The following is a 14382-nucleotide window of genomic DNA, read 5'->3' as shown; positions in this document are numbered from 1 at the left end:
CGAGTTTTGGTTTTATCCAAATATACTTTTTAATTTGAAATAATGCAAAGGAATATAGTCTTAAACGGATCTCATTTGCTTGAAACTTTGCATTTTAACATCATTCACAGTCTTACTCTTATTTTGAAACGTTGACATACTTTATCGGCCTAACGACGTCACTTCCACGAACGCGTACAATCAGGAAGCCGGTGCCATGTTATATTGGAGGAAATTGTGGGCGAAGTTCTGCTTAAAAAGTGGGATTTAAAAAAACAAAACAAAACGTGATTCAGATTTCGGGGTGAGAATGGAGGTAAGAGTAGTTGGTTTTGAACATATTTCATGTAGAAATACAAGATTAATAAACTATAACACAGGATGTTTGGTCTTCACAATCACAATGATGGCCTTGTTGAGCGGATCAGCTGGTCTGATCTGATTTATTAGTGTCACTTTATTGGAAATGCTATTTTAAAATTCAGTTAAACTGCTTTTACAATTAAAGAGCGAACTTGGGGGTCTGTAGGCACAACTTTCAGTCTTAACAACTTGTTACCGATGCTTGAACTTGGTTTAAAATGATTAAAGTCCCTATTAAGGATTGACCAGCCTTAGTAAGTTATCTTATTTGAACCTTTACCGGTCATAACACACATTTTTTGGATTAATCACAAAATATGTTAGCACGGATCCAATGAGGACGTAGATTAATTAATACTCCTGTTTCACTTTCAAATTGTTGAAGCACTCCGATAAGCGGAATCTGAAAAATATCTTCCTTCAAATTTATTGTCGAGCCATAGTCGGTATGTAGCATAGGGATATCTGGCTCTAGTACTTTCTAAAAGGCGACTTCCGGTTCTTGCTTTCAAAATAAAATGACACTAAAAATATATATGTATTTTTTTTGTTCTACAGAAATGTTTCAGATCTTTCAATACATTTTAATACAGTAAAAGATTAAATGAGAAAATTAAATCATACGTTAACTGTGGACAATCCAATGTACACTTAGGCCCAGCACAGGTCGGATTAAAATTATAAGAAGAAACTTATGTAAAATGTGACATGATGTAGGCCGAAAGATCTCAGATTCTTATCCAATAGGATTCAAGAACAGATAAGAAAGCAAGCCTTGAATGGGTTGCAAAACCATTTTTAACTTGTGGGACTCCAGTGAGCTACAGTGAGAGGGAGCTATTCACAAATTGAGTAAACATGGAGCGACTGGCCTACTGACATTACTCTGGGAGTGTACCGACGTCTCAACTAAGAGATCATGAAAGAAACTAAAACAGTATCTGAAGGATCCCATGCCTTTCCTGCCTCTTTTAGTTAACAGTAAGACAGAGTGGACCAAAAAATCCAAAAAGTCATATGTTCTGTAATGCATCTTGATGAGCCGTAAAGGTTTTGGCACAATATTTTTTGAATGGACAAGACAAAAGTGGAACTTGTTCAATCCATCATTCTAATGATACCAATATTCAAACATGGTAGTGGTAGTGTGATAATCTGTCGCTGGATGACTTGGAAAAGTTGACGCAATGACATTGTCTGGTTTTAGGTTTGTGTCCAAATGGATTGTTTTTGAATCTAATAAAGCAAAAACAAGAAGGGTAATGTTTATGAAGTGGCCTACTCAAAGTCAGGGCTTAAATCCAATTGAGATACATGATTTTAATCAGGCTGCTCATGCTTTTAGAGCCTCCAGTAAAGTTAATTTGCCAGTTGCTAGGTTTCGAAGGCAGTTAGTTTTTTGTTTTTTTTTAAATCTGAAATATTTACGTGACAACTTTTTCACGATGCTTTAAATGTGTATTTCACACATAAACCCACGACTGAATTAAATAAAAATAATTATATTCTTAAATGCCAAGGTTGATATCTATTTCTAAATCATGTTAAATAAAATTGAAACTGGAGCACTTTAGAAATAATCATGTCAAATTGAATATTCTTGGTACAGAGTCATTTCCTATTAAACAATATTTTATATGAACTCAAGCATAGTTTGTAGAAGGTGATTGTGGAAAAACCTGTGACTGGTCCTAACTGCTTTGTTAAAGTCTGGTAATGTAGATGTACCAACTGTGGTTTGCTACTTTTTTTATTCCTCTTTGGACCCATCCTCCCAGTTTTTTTCAACATTATTACCTTTTGTTTCTGACTTCTGTATGCAGAATTCTTCATTTCTTTTTTTTTCCACCAATGGCGAGGGATCATGCAGAATTGTTGGTGTTTGTCCAGTTCAGGGAGCTTGTTAGAACTGGAATTGAAATTGTCAAATTGACAATTGGGATTAAATTCAGTGTCAAAAATTAAATCATATTGTAACTCATGTTAATTGAAATCTAGCGCATGGAAATACCAACCCTTAAAGACAGCCAGCGTACTATAAATGTCAGGTTCAAAGTCGCTTAAATCCATTTTCGTCCTGATTTCTGATGCAGTTTGAATCCCAGCAAGTGGCTTTCTCTACATTTATTTGTTTAAATTAATGTTCGCACTTACTTAGCCGATGTAACCAAGTAAATTGGCCAAAGAGCGTATCGTTTGATCTTGGGAAAAAAAAAAAAAAAAAAAAAAAAAAAGAAGTTATCTTTTCGATTTTATTTTGAAACCTTCACCTCACATCCGGTAGTTTTTCAGCGTAACTTTACCCTGCCGTCCCCGATCCACGTCTCGGGAATCCATTGAGCGTCCTAGCCCGGGCTAACACGTCGCAGACACGGCGGATTGCTCGGTGTTCCTCCGCCTGTCAGACACCTTGAACCGTTCCCCCACACCTCTCGCGGCTACGTTAACATTTCTCTCGGTAGAAACTCTGGGAGGGAGTCCGAATGAAACGCCCAAGCACGGTCGGACAGACAGACGGGCTCCGGGGCTGGCGGTGGCGGTCTGAGTACCGCAGCCTTGCGGTAGCGGTGTAGCCAGGCTAAAGGGGCTAAAAGCCGCGGTGTGGGACGAGTCGGCAAGAAAGACGGTTAACGGCCACGCTAACCCGGCGGCTAGCCTCGCACAGCAGACGGGTTATTTTTGGCACGGCTGCTGGGGGCAACACATGCCCAGTGTTCCCCCCACATTATCCGCAGCAGAGCTGTCAGTGCGGACGGAGCCAGCAGATACAGCTAGTGTGGCGGCGGCGGAGGGAGGAACTGGGATCCCCATTAGCAGCTACCTGAGGAGGCTTCCACAACATTTCACCGCAAAACCAAACAAAGAGAAGCGACTGGTAAATGCTGAGGCCCAGCTGAAAACATGGACCTAAATTTTTACTCGGATTTAACAGACGGAACCGGGCAGCACGACGCTGATCCAGAGTTCTTGGACCCGCATGCCTTCAATGGATTTGACTCTGACAGCAAGGTGAAAGGAAACGAAACATGTAGTTCCTGCAGCAGTCAGTAACACTGTCACTTTTTTTTAGCTCCTGTTTTAACAACCAAAGCTAAACATCCAAGTGAAATACTAGTTAGTAATTTTTAGGGTTTTTGTTATTGTTTAACTTTTTAAAACAACAAAAGCTAACCCATTGTTGTTGTTTAATCTAGCCTCTCTCCGAGGTTTGATGGCAGGAAAAATTTCACATGGTGCCATGAACCTTTTGTCATGCTACACCTATAAAATTCAACGCGTTTTGTATTATTTCAACACAGAGCGAGTTTTTAAGTCGAGCAAATTTCGAATTATACTACAAATTTCCATCCTGGACTTTGACTGAGCCATTTTAGCACACAAATATGCCTTAATAGACACTATTGTGGCAAATGGCAACAAGACGCAAATCAATGTCAGGAGGATTTCTGGGTAACAAAAGTCTTCAGTCTGCTGCTTTAGTCTCAACTAGCCCCCTTTTTTGGAGGACAATTCTGTGTACAGATACGTCATAAGTCATTTTATTTCAGGTTCCTGTTGTTTTTGTTATTTAGTTAAAATGTCTTTCAATTCCCGTGTTAAATGTTTGTTAGAATTTAAAGTTTATTGATCTTTGAAAATGTGTTCTTGCATGATTTATGCTATTGTCTTTATAAAATGGTCTAAATATATATATATATATATATATATATATATATATATATATTATTGTTTATCGCAAAAACATCTGGGACAATTTATCATCCTGGTAAATTTGGTCTTGGAAAACTTGTTAGTAGCCCTGTCATGGTAACAAAGGATTTGACTAGCCATGTTGGGAGTAATTTTTTTTTTCACCAGATAAAAAAAAAAGACAAAACAAAGAAACAATCTTGCAATAACAGTTAGGAGGCTTTTGCATAGATTTTTAAATCTGTGTTTTGTTTTGAACAGGCAGCGTAGTTTGACGTGGACATTGCATTCATGTTATTTAATTTATAATATACTCGCAAATATTGCATCCAAGCAGTTGTTTGCAGTATCACACACGTTAATATCTCAACTCAAGATTTGAAATTTGCTGAATTAAAATGAAATGGAAAAAGATGGTTGGTGTTGTCAATATCCTTCCCCTTTCCACCCACAAGATGGTGGCCACTCTGTGTTTCTGGAAATCAAAGTTAACACGTTTTTGTTTTGTTTTGGTTCCTGTAAAAAAGAAAAACAAAAGTCGGGATTAGTTTGTCGTGGGGGGAACTTGTGGCCTCTAACTCAGTTTTCTCCTGTGTGTTTCAGTTCCCTGGCGGCAGCGAGAACTACCTGTCGATTCCTGGGTCCGGCCATCCTTTCCTCTCTTCCGCCGAGGTACGGGGTCCGCCGTCCGTCTGCGAACCATCGAAACAAGCCGCAGCTTTTATCCTGACGCTCCCAAGCTATTTTGGACGCCTCAAAAAGCCAAATCTGAATGTTGTTTTTTTTTGTTTTTTTTTTCACTCTGTGTGAGTCGTCGGATGCAAAGTTAGAATCAACGTAGAAAAAGCTGCAACAGTTTCTCACCTGAGGATTACTTTCATATGTCTGAGTCGTGACCTGTCCCAGGTGTTTTCTCACCCCGCAACTTTAACACTTTGCGTCACTCACTGCTTCCCCCACAAAACTTGCTCAGCCCGGTGGTTGGGGCGCCGAGGCGGTCCGCCCTGTTTTTGTATTAAAAGATGTTAAGTAGACAGGAAATGTAAAAATATTACTGATGTAATTAAATGTTACAGGAAAATATCGCCAGTGAATCGCTATTTAAACCCAGAACTAGTCTTAAAAACAACAAATCAAAAAGTGCAGTTAAAATGAATATCGATTATTTTCACTTCTGTTTAATCCAAATTAAGTCAGAGGCTCCATCAGGCCCCCCAGGACTTCTTCTGTGTTGAATTATTAAATGCTAATAATTCAACACAGACCACAGATGTATAAATGTAACATGTATTTATTGAGATTATCAATGGTGCTAAAGGAGCTGGCAAGTTTACTTTGTAAATTTTCAAAGAACAGTAATTCATAGTTAGATTGTTTTGTTACCACAGCAACAATCTGATGCTGTGAGTTTAATCTTTGAGTTTGAGCTCTGTTTGTTCACAAATACAAATTAGTCAACTGATTGCTTTTTAGGTTGGCCAGTCAAACTACTCTCCCTCTCCCAGATTAAATCTAACACCGAAGCTGTTGGAGGTGTTGATGCTTTTAGCAGTAAGAGGGGCCCCCAAGTCAAATTCTGCCCAAGGCCTGGGGCAGCCTTGGACCGGCCCTGCATGATCAGTAAAATCCGCTGCACTGCACTCAGAGATGCGCAGCAAACGGGAGATTTAATTCAACGCTGCTAATGTGGCTCTTGTTGCTCTTCAATTTCGTGTCTGTTGAGTTTTTAATAAGAGTCACAGAAGCTGTTGTGGTTGCTGGAGTTAATGGGACGAGATTTTCAGATCCCGACTAGCCGAGAACACAGACGTGAACTTTACAGGGAAGATGGAGCCACACACTGGGCAGCGTGTTGAGATGTAAACACCTCATATAATTCTTTCTTCACAGAGAACGGCGATTTTCTTTCTTTTTTCTTTATTATTTTCCTAAAAACATAAACAAGCAACGCTTAGCCTGGCGGAGGGGTGGGGGAGCTAGTAAAGCATGGCGGGCCGCCAGGCTTATAATACAGTGGGGGAAACCCTGATCACTTTATGTAGCCCGGACTCAGATGTGTGGCTTCTATGTTCTTCTTCTGTGGGTTCAAAGATGTCGCTTCAGAGCCCAGTCTTGGCGTCGTTGGCAGGATGGAAAAAGTACGACTGAGGCTGGAAGTAAAATGAAGACGAGAAATTATTGTTTATGTAGAAGTAATGTAACTATACCTTAACAAAAAATCATTCAAATTAAAAAACGGATAAAGAGCAATTTAAATGAATTTGTGAATTTAAATATGGCCAATTTCATCCAAATGTAAAAAAAAAAAAAAAAGGTAGAGTGGGAAGAAGATAACTTAATTCAGACCCGAAGCTCTTTAATGACCAAAGAACAGGATCATTTTATTTTAGAATATAATAAATCTGAGACCAGATGAGGTCTTCATGCTTTCTGCAGAGTAAACTCAAGTTAATGCTGTTCAGTTTCATATTTGTAGGTATTTGTGTGCTCTGACTGAGACATTGTTTTGGATTAATGTTGAGCCATTCTGTATATAGTGTCCATCTGTTTCTCAGGGGGTTTCATCTGTTTTCAGAAAGTTTCTCATATTTTTACTCTGCAGAAATGGTATTTTTTTGATCTCAGATTACATGAAAATGTGCGATTCAAAGCAGAGAGATTTTTAATTGATGCGCTGTACAATTCATTACTAATCAAAGTGCGAGTGGGAGGGATTTGTCAGACCTTCAGTAAAAGTTGGATTAAAAAAATTAAAAAATCCCGTTTAGGGCTTTGGTCCAAGGCTCTAGAAATAATCTGCAAGTGATGGAAGAATGGTTCGTACTACCAGGAGGCACGGACTGAATACGGTGTGTGTGTGGGGGTGTGTGTGATTGAGAATTATAATTTTCACACTTGACAGTTCAGTAGACTTGGTTACATTGGGAACAAAAACTGCAACATTTGTTACATTAGCTGTTTCCTGCTGCACTGTCAAATAATACAAACCCTTTGAAAAACCTGTTCCCCTCCTCACCTGTAGGGGCGCTGCTCCAGGAAACTCCCCTGAAAAGTTTCCAACTTGAATAAGTTTTTTTGGTTGTTTTAAGGTTTAAACGAAACCACTTTTGTCTAAACATCTCAAATTGTTCTTTTTGGTTAACCACGGCTAGTTTACAATATTGCACACAGAGATGGAACTTATCTTGGTTTTTGAGAGGAATCCCTACATTTATTAATTTTTTTTGTCCAAAATAAATACATTTTTACCTTCTCTTGTTGCTGTTTTGCCTCTCCAGACGTTCCACACCCCCAGCCTCGGCGATGAGGAGTTCGAGATCCCGCCCATCTCTCTGGACCCGGACTCGGCGCTCACCGTGTCCGACGTGGTGTCTCATTTCGGCGAGCTGTCGGACGCCGGCGGCGCAGACGGCATGGTGGTACCGGGTAACGCCGTGGTGGAAGGGGACGACCCGTCCTTCGCCGCCCCCTACGTCAGCGCTCCCTCGCAGGGCTTGGAGCACCTGACCCTGGGGGTCATGAACCAGTCGGGAGGAAGCGCTCTGCTGGGCTCCTCATTGGGGATGGTGAGGAGTTGTTGTTTTTTTTTTTTTTAGTTATTCTAAAGATCTTCTCTACCTTTGTTCACTCCCGTCGGTTCCATTCGTTCCTCAGGATCTGGGCCACCCCATTGGGTCTCAGTTCAGCAGCTCATCTCCGGTGACCATAGATGTCCCGTTGGGTGACATGGGCCAGGGGCTACTGGGGTCCAGCCAGCTGACCACTATCGACCAATCGGAGCTGAGCGCTCAGCTGGGGCTCGGTCTAGGAGGAGGCAACATGTTGCAACGACCCCAGTCACCCGAGAATCCGTTGTCGGCAACGGCATCGCCCACCAGCTCGCTGCAGGACGACGACATGGACGACTTTAGACGGGTGAGTCTGAATCTCCTAAAAATGATCCAGGGTTTCATCTGGGATTCTTTATAAAAGGTGATGGTGGGCTGGGAGGTTGTCATGACGCTGCTGATTAAATACCATCGTCAGGGAGACTGCAAGACGTCATTAAACATTATGCATTAAGGCCAAACTATTTTAAGCACGTCTACTGTCACACCCTTAAATTTAAAAATACATTCAACTTAACCTTCCTTAAAAACCTTTCCTTCACCGTTTCTCTCTACTTCAGGCTGTCGTCTCTAGTTTTTCTTCTCTCCTGAAACCAGCGCAGTGCACAGGCTGGAACCGGCAGTGTTGGTTTTTCTAGATGAAGTCAATTTAACGTTTCATGATATTTAAATTCATTTCCAACTCTGATTATGGTTAGTAATTTGTGAATAATAGCGTGCGAGGCCAACGATCAGGTGTAATTTGTGCGCACCCACACTCGCTCAATTCAGTGTGTCAACTATGAACCTAGCTCAATCCATTTTTACTTACTAGTGTATAAAAAACCCTACTTATAATAAACCAGTGACACTTAGCCTGGTTAGGGGACAAGTAAAGCCTGGTGGCCCACCAGGCTTATAATACACTGGCATACATTAACAAGTAGGTGCAGTGGCTTTTATTTTGTCGTGGCAGAGCGCCACGATCAATTCCATGTTGAGGAAATCCTGTCATTAGTTTCATCTCAGAACTTTCCAGACTGATTATTGTTTTCCTCCCCCAATCAGAGCGTGCTAGTCGAGTCTCCGGTGTCTCTGGCTGTTTCGCCCGGCGTCATCTCACTCGATTCCTCCATGTCAGAGTGCCCCGTCTCTGCGTCCACTTCCAGCGTCTCCTCTGCCGTCGGACGGAGAGGAGCAGCAGCACCAGCAGGTGGAGGAGGAGGAGGAGGAAAGAAGGGGAGGAAGAAGAAAGACCCCAACGAGCCTCAGAAACCCGTGTCGGCCTACGCTTTATTCTTCAGGGACACGCAGGCGGCCATTAAAGGCCAGAACCCCAACGCTACGTTCGGAGAAGTCTCTAAGATCGTGGCGTCCATGTGGGACAGTTTGGGAGAGGAACAAAAACAAGTAGGAGGACGTTTTGTCTTTTGCGCAGTCGGATGCTGCAGAATGTTTGAATCAGACTTGATTCGCGGTGTTGAATGTTTTGACTTTCCTCCAGGTTTACAAAAGGAAAAATGATGCAGCAAAGAAGGAATACTTGAAAGCACTATCAGAGTACAGAGCCAACAAAAACTCCCAGGTAAGTCTGAGTTGGAGTAGGACTGAAACGATTAATCGTGATTAATGGATTATTGAAATGATGCTCAACAAATTACCTATTAACTGCAGACTCAAAAGAAGGACATTTGCTGATGTAACATACTAAGTAAGTCAACAGTAAGTAACTGCTAAAAAAATGCATTTAAAAAGAAAAAAAACTCTGAAAGTAGAGCTTTTCACATTCTTGAGATGTAAATGATCAAGCGTTCACTAGAGGATTGCTGTTTTCACATTTTAGGCAGTACAAAGTTTATTATCTCATTTAAAAAGGGAATTAAATTATTTACTTATTTGCATCTTTTAATGTATGCAAAAAGGCTTAAATGCAAAACATTCAGAATGTTCTAAGTTTTTTAATCCGATTAATGGTTACAAACGATTAATGTATTGTTTATACTGATGATTAATCAACAGCTAAAGTAATCGTTAGATTCAGCCCTGGTTTTGAGGCGATGTGAGAAAAAAATCGTGCATTTTGTAAGCAGCTCTTTTTTTCCTCAGGTTCCCATTGAAGTAATGGAAACCGAACCATCGCCACCGCCCGCTGCCCCCGCTCCTCCTCCTTCTCCTCCGGTGGTCACGCCCGCCTCCACTTCCGCCCCGCGACCCTCCAGGTCCCAGCACTACAACCCTGAGGAAAACACCATCACCAACATCTGCACCTCCAACATCATCCTGGACCTGCCTCACGTCACCACGCGGTCCCGCACCGGCGCCAAGCCCCTGGCCCCGGCTCCGAGCCCCACCCCTTGCCCTCCCACCGTCACCAAGATCATCATCAAGCAGACGCCGCTTCCGTCCGGCGGCGTCTCCATCACCAGCACCACTGCCTCCTCGCCGCGCCAGCCGCCCCCGCTGCAGCAAATGCAGAGCACCCCGCCGCCGCCCAGACTGCAGCAGGCTCCGCCCCCTCTGCAAGCCAAGCCTCGGGGCGGCGGCGCTGTCGCGGCCACTGCTCCGCCTCCCCTGCAGATCAAAGTGGTTCCCTCGTCACGGCAGCAAGACTCGGCCACGCCCATCATAGTGACGGCAGCCGGCGACGCCGGCAGCAAATTGACGTCCACGTCGGGCATGACGATGGATGTGGGGCAATCGGACGCCGTGGTGATGGCAGGGGAGGAAGTGGCGGAAGCGGAGGAAGGGGTATGCTGCAGTACTTTTGATGAGTCCCTGAGTTATTCTGCATGGTTTAGATGTTTTTGTCACTTTGTCCGCTGCTCCAGATGGAGGTGGAGGTGAACGTGACGCCGGGTCTGAGTGTGACCGCCGCGCAGGCCCCGACCATCTGCATGCGCGCCGGCTGCAACAAGCCGGCGGTGGAGAGCGAAGACTGGGACAAGGAGTACTGCAGCAACGAGTGTGTCGCCACACACTGCAGGTATTTACACACGTCGCAATAAAGATAAACCAATTTGTTGTTTAGGGGTGAAGCGATTAATCACGATTAATCGACTTAATCATGATTAAAATGCAATTAAATTAATTGCAATTAATCAGATTAATTTACTAAATCAAGATGAACTGCGATTAATTGTTTTATCGATTAATTAACTGGAGAACACAGAGTCAAAAAAGTCAATTTGCTATTAAAACAATTTACTGAGAACAGAAATTAAACCAGAAATGTACAAAAATATACACATTTAGCATCAGATGAAGAAACCCGTCTTAGTAAATATGTTTTACCCAGAACTATAGTGACATAGCCTTAGTTAAACCTGAAATGTGATCATTTTTTCTTCCTTTTTTATTATAAAGACCTGAAATAAATGCAGGAAACATGTCGGGTAAATGTTCTTGTCGTTAACAGGTCTTACAATTATTCCAGGCTAACCTCGCGTGAAACATTTACATATTTCAATTCAACACAGGTCGTAGCTCGAAGTCTGACTCTATCGAAAGTAAAATATACAGTTAAAACCATTTGCTTTTTTGGCTAAATGATAAAAGTGTTCTTTCTGAGGGTAAATAGATGTTTAATTTAGGGGTGCACCGATTTATCGGTGCCGATTTCTATAATTTTGAGAGATCGGTGATCGGCCGATTTTTACATGTGAAGCACATCTTGGAAAATAAGTGAAGTTTCCTTCATTCTGGTTAGCAAAATCTTTTTTTCCTATGAAATCACTCTGGGATCATTGGGGGAATTTGCTACATGAGGATGTTTTGATTCTGTTTTTTGCACAATTCTCATCGCTTACTTGGACAAATCCCCCCCCACACAAAACGTTGACACTCAGGGTAGCATTTCCTTTTCTAGAAGTCCCAAAATCCTCAGTCAGTTTGTATCATTGTTGCAATCTGCTGGTGAGTCGTGGCTATTTCAGTGTTTATGTTGGTGTTTTTGCAGCCTGTGTGGATGGAAATGTTTTATAAGAAGAGAGATGCCTTGTGTAATCTGAGGTGCAACAATAGGAGCGAATGAGCTCCAGTACTTATAATAAATGTATTTTGTAGAACAAAACTCTGCAAAACACAACGCTCCATGGCTGCAGAGTCATATCTTACTTTTGTCTATTTTTTTTAATTGTTGGAGGAATTGAATTAGTTGAATCCAAGTTTTTCCAATGTATTCCGGCTAAAGGTATCAGGACTACCAAGTCATTGTGATCGTATTTTACTTTCAATGCTCTCCCTCGTTGTTTCTTCTCCACAGAGACGTTTTCATGGCCTGGTGCGCCATCCGAGGGTCAAACTCCACCACCGTCACATAGAGAACGGAAACGATGCCACACAAACGGGACTAAATACTACAAATGAACTGCAAACAAAACACGTGCGACTGACTCGGGTGTCGGCTGGTAAATGGTTCGTTGTTGGGTTTTTTTTGTTTGTTTTTCTTTCTTACGCTCACATCATCTCGGGGACAAGAACAAAGACCTCACAGTGGCAGGCGGGTGGAAGTCGCCTCCGGTTTCCTGTTTTGCAAGCACTGGATTCGTTCACACAGACGGACGAGGACGGATGGCTAGCGCCGCTCCGCGTATTTCATGTTGATCATGTATTGTGAATTGGAAGAAAGAAAAAAAAAAAAAAAGAGGAAAATGAACTTGATAAAACGAGGAACATTTTATATGAACATGGTGGTGTTTTTAATTCTTTTCAAAAAAGGAAAAAATAAGGAAAGTGACATGTGGGGGGGAACCTGCTGATGCATTTATTTTATTCGTCTGTGCTCTTCCCTTTACTCATACAAGGACGACAGGATCATTGTGAACGAATTCTGGGAGTTTTGGACGATTCGGTCTTCTCGTCATCTTCGCTAATGTAGACATTTGGGAACCGACAACCACGCCAAGCACAAACCATCTCCAGATCGTGCAAGAAGGAGTTAAACGTGGCGGGCGAAAAGGGAACCTGCCAGGAATGGAATTCTGTCAAACACATTTTTAAAAGACAACTTTTGACCAACTTTCCATAAGTGAACGGCTGCTGGTCAGAAACACAAAACGGGTGCTAACTTCTGCTTCGACCCTGTACATTTGAGCTTTTGGAACGTGTGCTGCGTAGTTTGCATATAAAGATTTGTGATCATTTCTGGATGGAATTAGAAATGCCAGTATGAAATAAACACACCAGCTCTAACAGCAGCATTTGCTGTAAAGGGAGTTCATTGCAAATTTTATTTAATTTTTTTTAATGAAAAGATTTTATCCCATTAAAGTAATAAATATGTAGCGGAGTATTAGGGCCATTGCAGATTGGAAATTTTTTTAATTTTTGCCCAAAAATCTCAAGTTTTCTACAAATTTTTTTTTTGAAATCTCTGTTGAAAAGATGAAATGTCTCAAATTTTGAAATACATTTTAGAAATGTGCAACTTTTAAAATTTCCCTTTTTGGGGGGGGAAACAAATTTTTGACTTCTTAACCCTCCCGTGCTCATTTAGACCCCACAAGCTTTTTACAATAAGTTGTAAAAAATAAGGGATGGTTTCGGGGATTGACAGTCTGACGGGACATCAACCCGCCCACCCAAACTTCCCTGCTTCCCTGTTGTCTGACCGTGACAGCCGCCGCAGTACTACTGAGTGTCGTACTAAGACCGTGAGGGTTGAACTGAAAAATGTCCATGTTTCCTGGCAATCTCAAAATTCTTTGGCGGAAATGTTCTCCTCCTTTCTTTTCCCTATCTACAACGGCCCTAACACACCATAGAAATAAATCAGTGGCGGGTTGACTGAGGAATAAAAGGATTAAGTTGCTTCCAAAAAAAAAAAAACTGTTTCAAGGTGGATAAAGCGATGCCATCATTGGTGTGGTCTATTGTAGATATTGTGGCAATGTTTTTAATTATGAAATAAAATATTTTATGTTATAATATAACAGATTTCTTTTTATTACACTTTGGTGTTAACTTTGTTTTTGTTTTTCCTATTTTCTCAAATTATTTAGATTTTTTTATTACTTTTAGACAAATGATTAAAATCAGAGGGACTTCAACAACCAGAAATATAAAGAAATACAAGAAATGAACATGAACAGATAACTGTTTTTGAATTTCAGTTGAAATTATTGAATTTCAAGGAATAAAAGAATAATGGATCAAATCATTTAAAAAAATTAATCAGTAAAATGCTTGTTTTTGTAAGGAAAGAAAAGTATTTTAAATTAATGGAGGATTTTAAAAGAACAAACACACTATTGTTCCTCCAGATACGACAAACTTTTAGACATTTATGGAAACAGTCAAGTTTAAACTTACATAAGCTACACGTAAATACATTTTTAATTCACAAATGATGCTTTTAAGACAAAACAAATATAGGTAAATTTGCTGTTTTTCTCTCATTTCAATAACCATTTTCAATAATTTCCAATGCTCCGTCATCTTAATATTTGTGCTTTACTGCTATTTTTCAGAATAAATGGCTTAACTGCAGTTGTTTTCCTTAAAATGCTGGTGTGCGTCTGACTTCTCAGTTTGTATCGCGAGATTGACGTCAGCAGATCCGTTTAATGATTGTGGCGGGAAAAAAAAAATCTACAACGCGCTGTGGCGGGAAAGAAAAAAAGCAACGTGGTTAAGACAGGACAGGGGGCGCTGTTGTGCGGCGTGTACTACAATGCACCATAAAATCAAATATAAGTGACCGACATAACGGAATTGTTTATTTAAATGATTATTCTTATCAAATAAATAAAAACAATAATGTGCA

The 14382-nt window shown here is 41.1% G+C and overlaps 1 protein-coding gene across 2 annotated transcripts; it reads left to right on the top strand.

Annotated features, from left to right (window-relative positions):
• The first annotated feature begins 162 nt into the window (after positions 1–162).
• Positions 163–13543, top strand: tox4b (TOX high mobility group box family member 4 b). Of its 2 annotated transcripts, none has more exons than XM_028037904.1 (9): positions 163–295; positions 4636–4704; positions 7311–7598; positions 7687–7947; positions 8688–9029; positions 9124–9204; positions 9726–10367; positions 10448–10602; positions 11881–13543. In XM_028037904.1, exons 1-9 carry the CDS (start codon positions 290–292, stop codon positions 11936–11938), a joined length of 1902 nt encoding a protein of 633 aa, XP_027893705.1. In that variant the 5' UTR covers positions 163–289; the 3' UTR covers positions 11939–13543. The 2 variants fall into 2 exon arrangements, with proteins under 2 accessions (XP_027893705.1, XP_027893704.1); XM_028037903.1 differs by lacking the exon at positions 163–295 and adding an exon at positions 2663–3351.
• The last annotated feature ends 839 nt before the right edge of the window (positions 13544–14382 follow it).

The sequence above is a fragment of the Xiphophorus couchianus genome, chromosome 14 (genome assembly GCF_001444195.1).
Source record: "Xiphophorus couchianus chromosome 14, X_couchianus-1.0, whole genome shotgun sequence".
Taxonomy (NCBI): Eukaryota; Metazoa; Chordata; class Actinopteri; order Cyprinodontiformes; family Poeciliidae; genus Xiphophorus; species Xiphophorus couchianus.
This window is presented reverse-complemented; position numbering and strand designations above follow the sequence as displayed.

Excerpts from the sequence above, each read along its gene's own strand:
- tox4b (XM_028037903.1), top strand. The coding sequence starts at position 3,244 with ATGGACCTAAATTTTTACTCGGATTTAACAGACGGAACCGGGCAGCAC. Across the intron at positions 4,705-7,310 it reads CTTTCCTCTCTTCCGCCGAG|ACGTTCCACACCCCCAGCCT; the intron begins GTACGGGGTCCG and ends TTGCCTCTCCAG. Across the intron at positions 7,948-8,687 it reads ACATGGACGACTTTAGACGG|AGCGTGCTAGTCGAGTCTCC; the intron begins GTGAGTCTGAAT and ends TCCCCCAATCAG.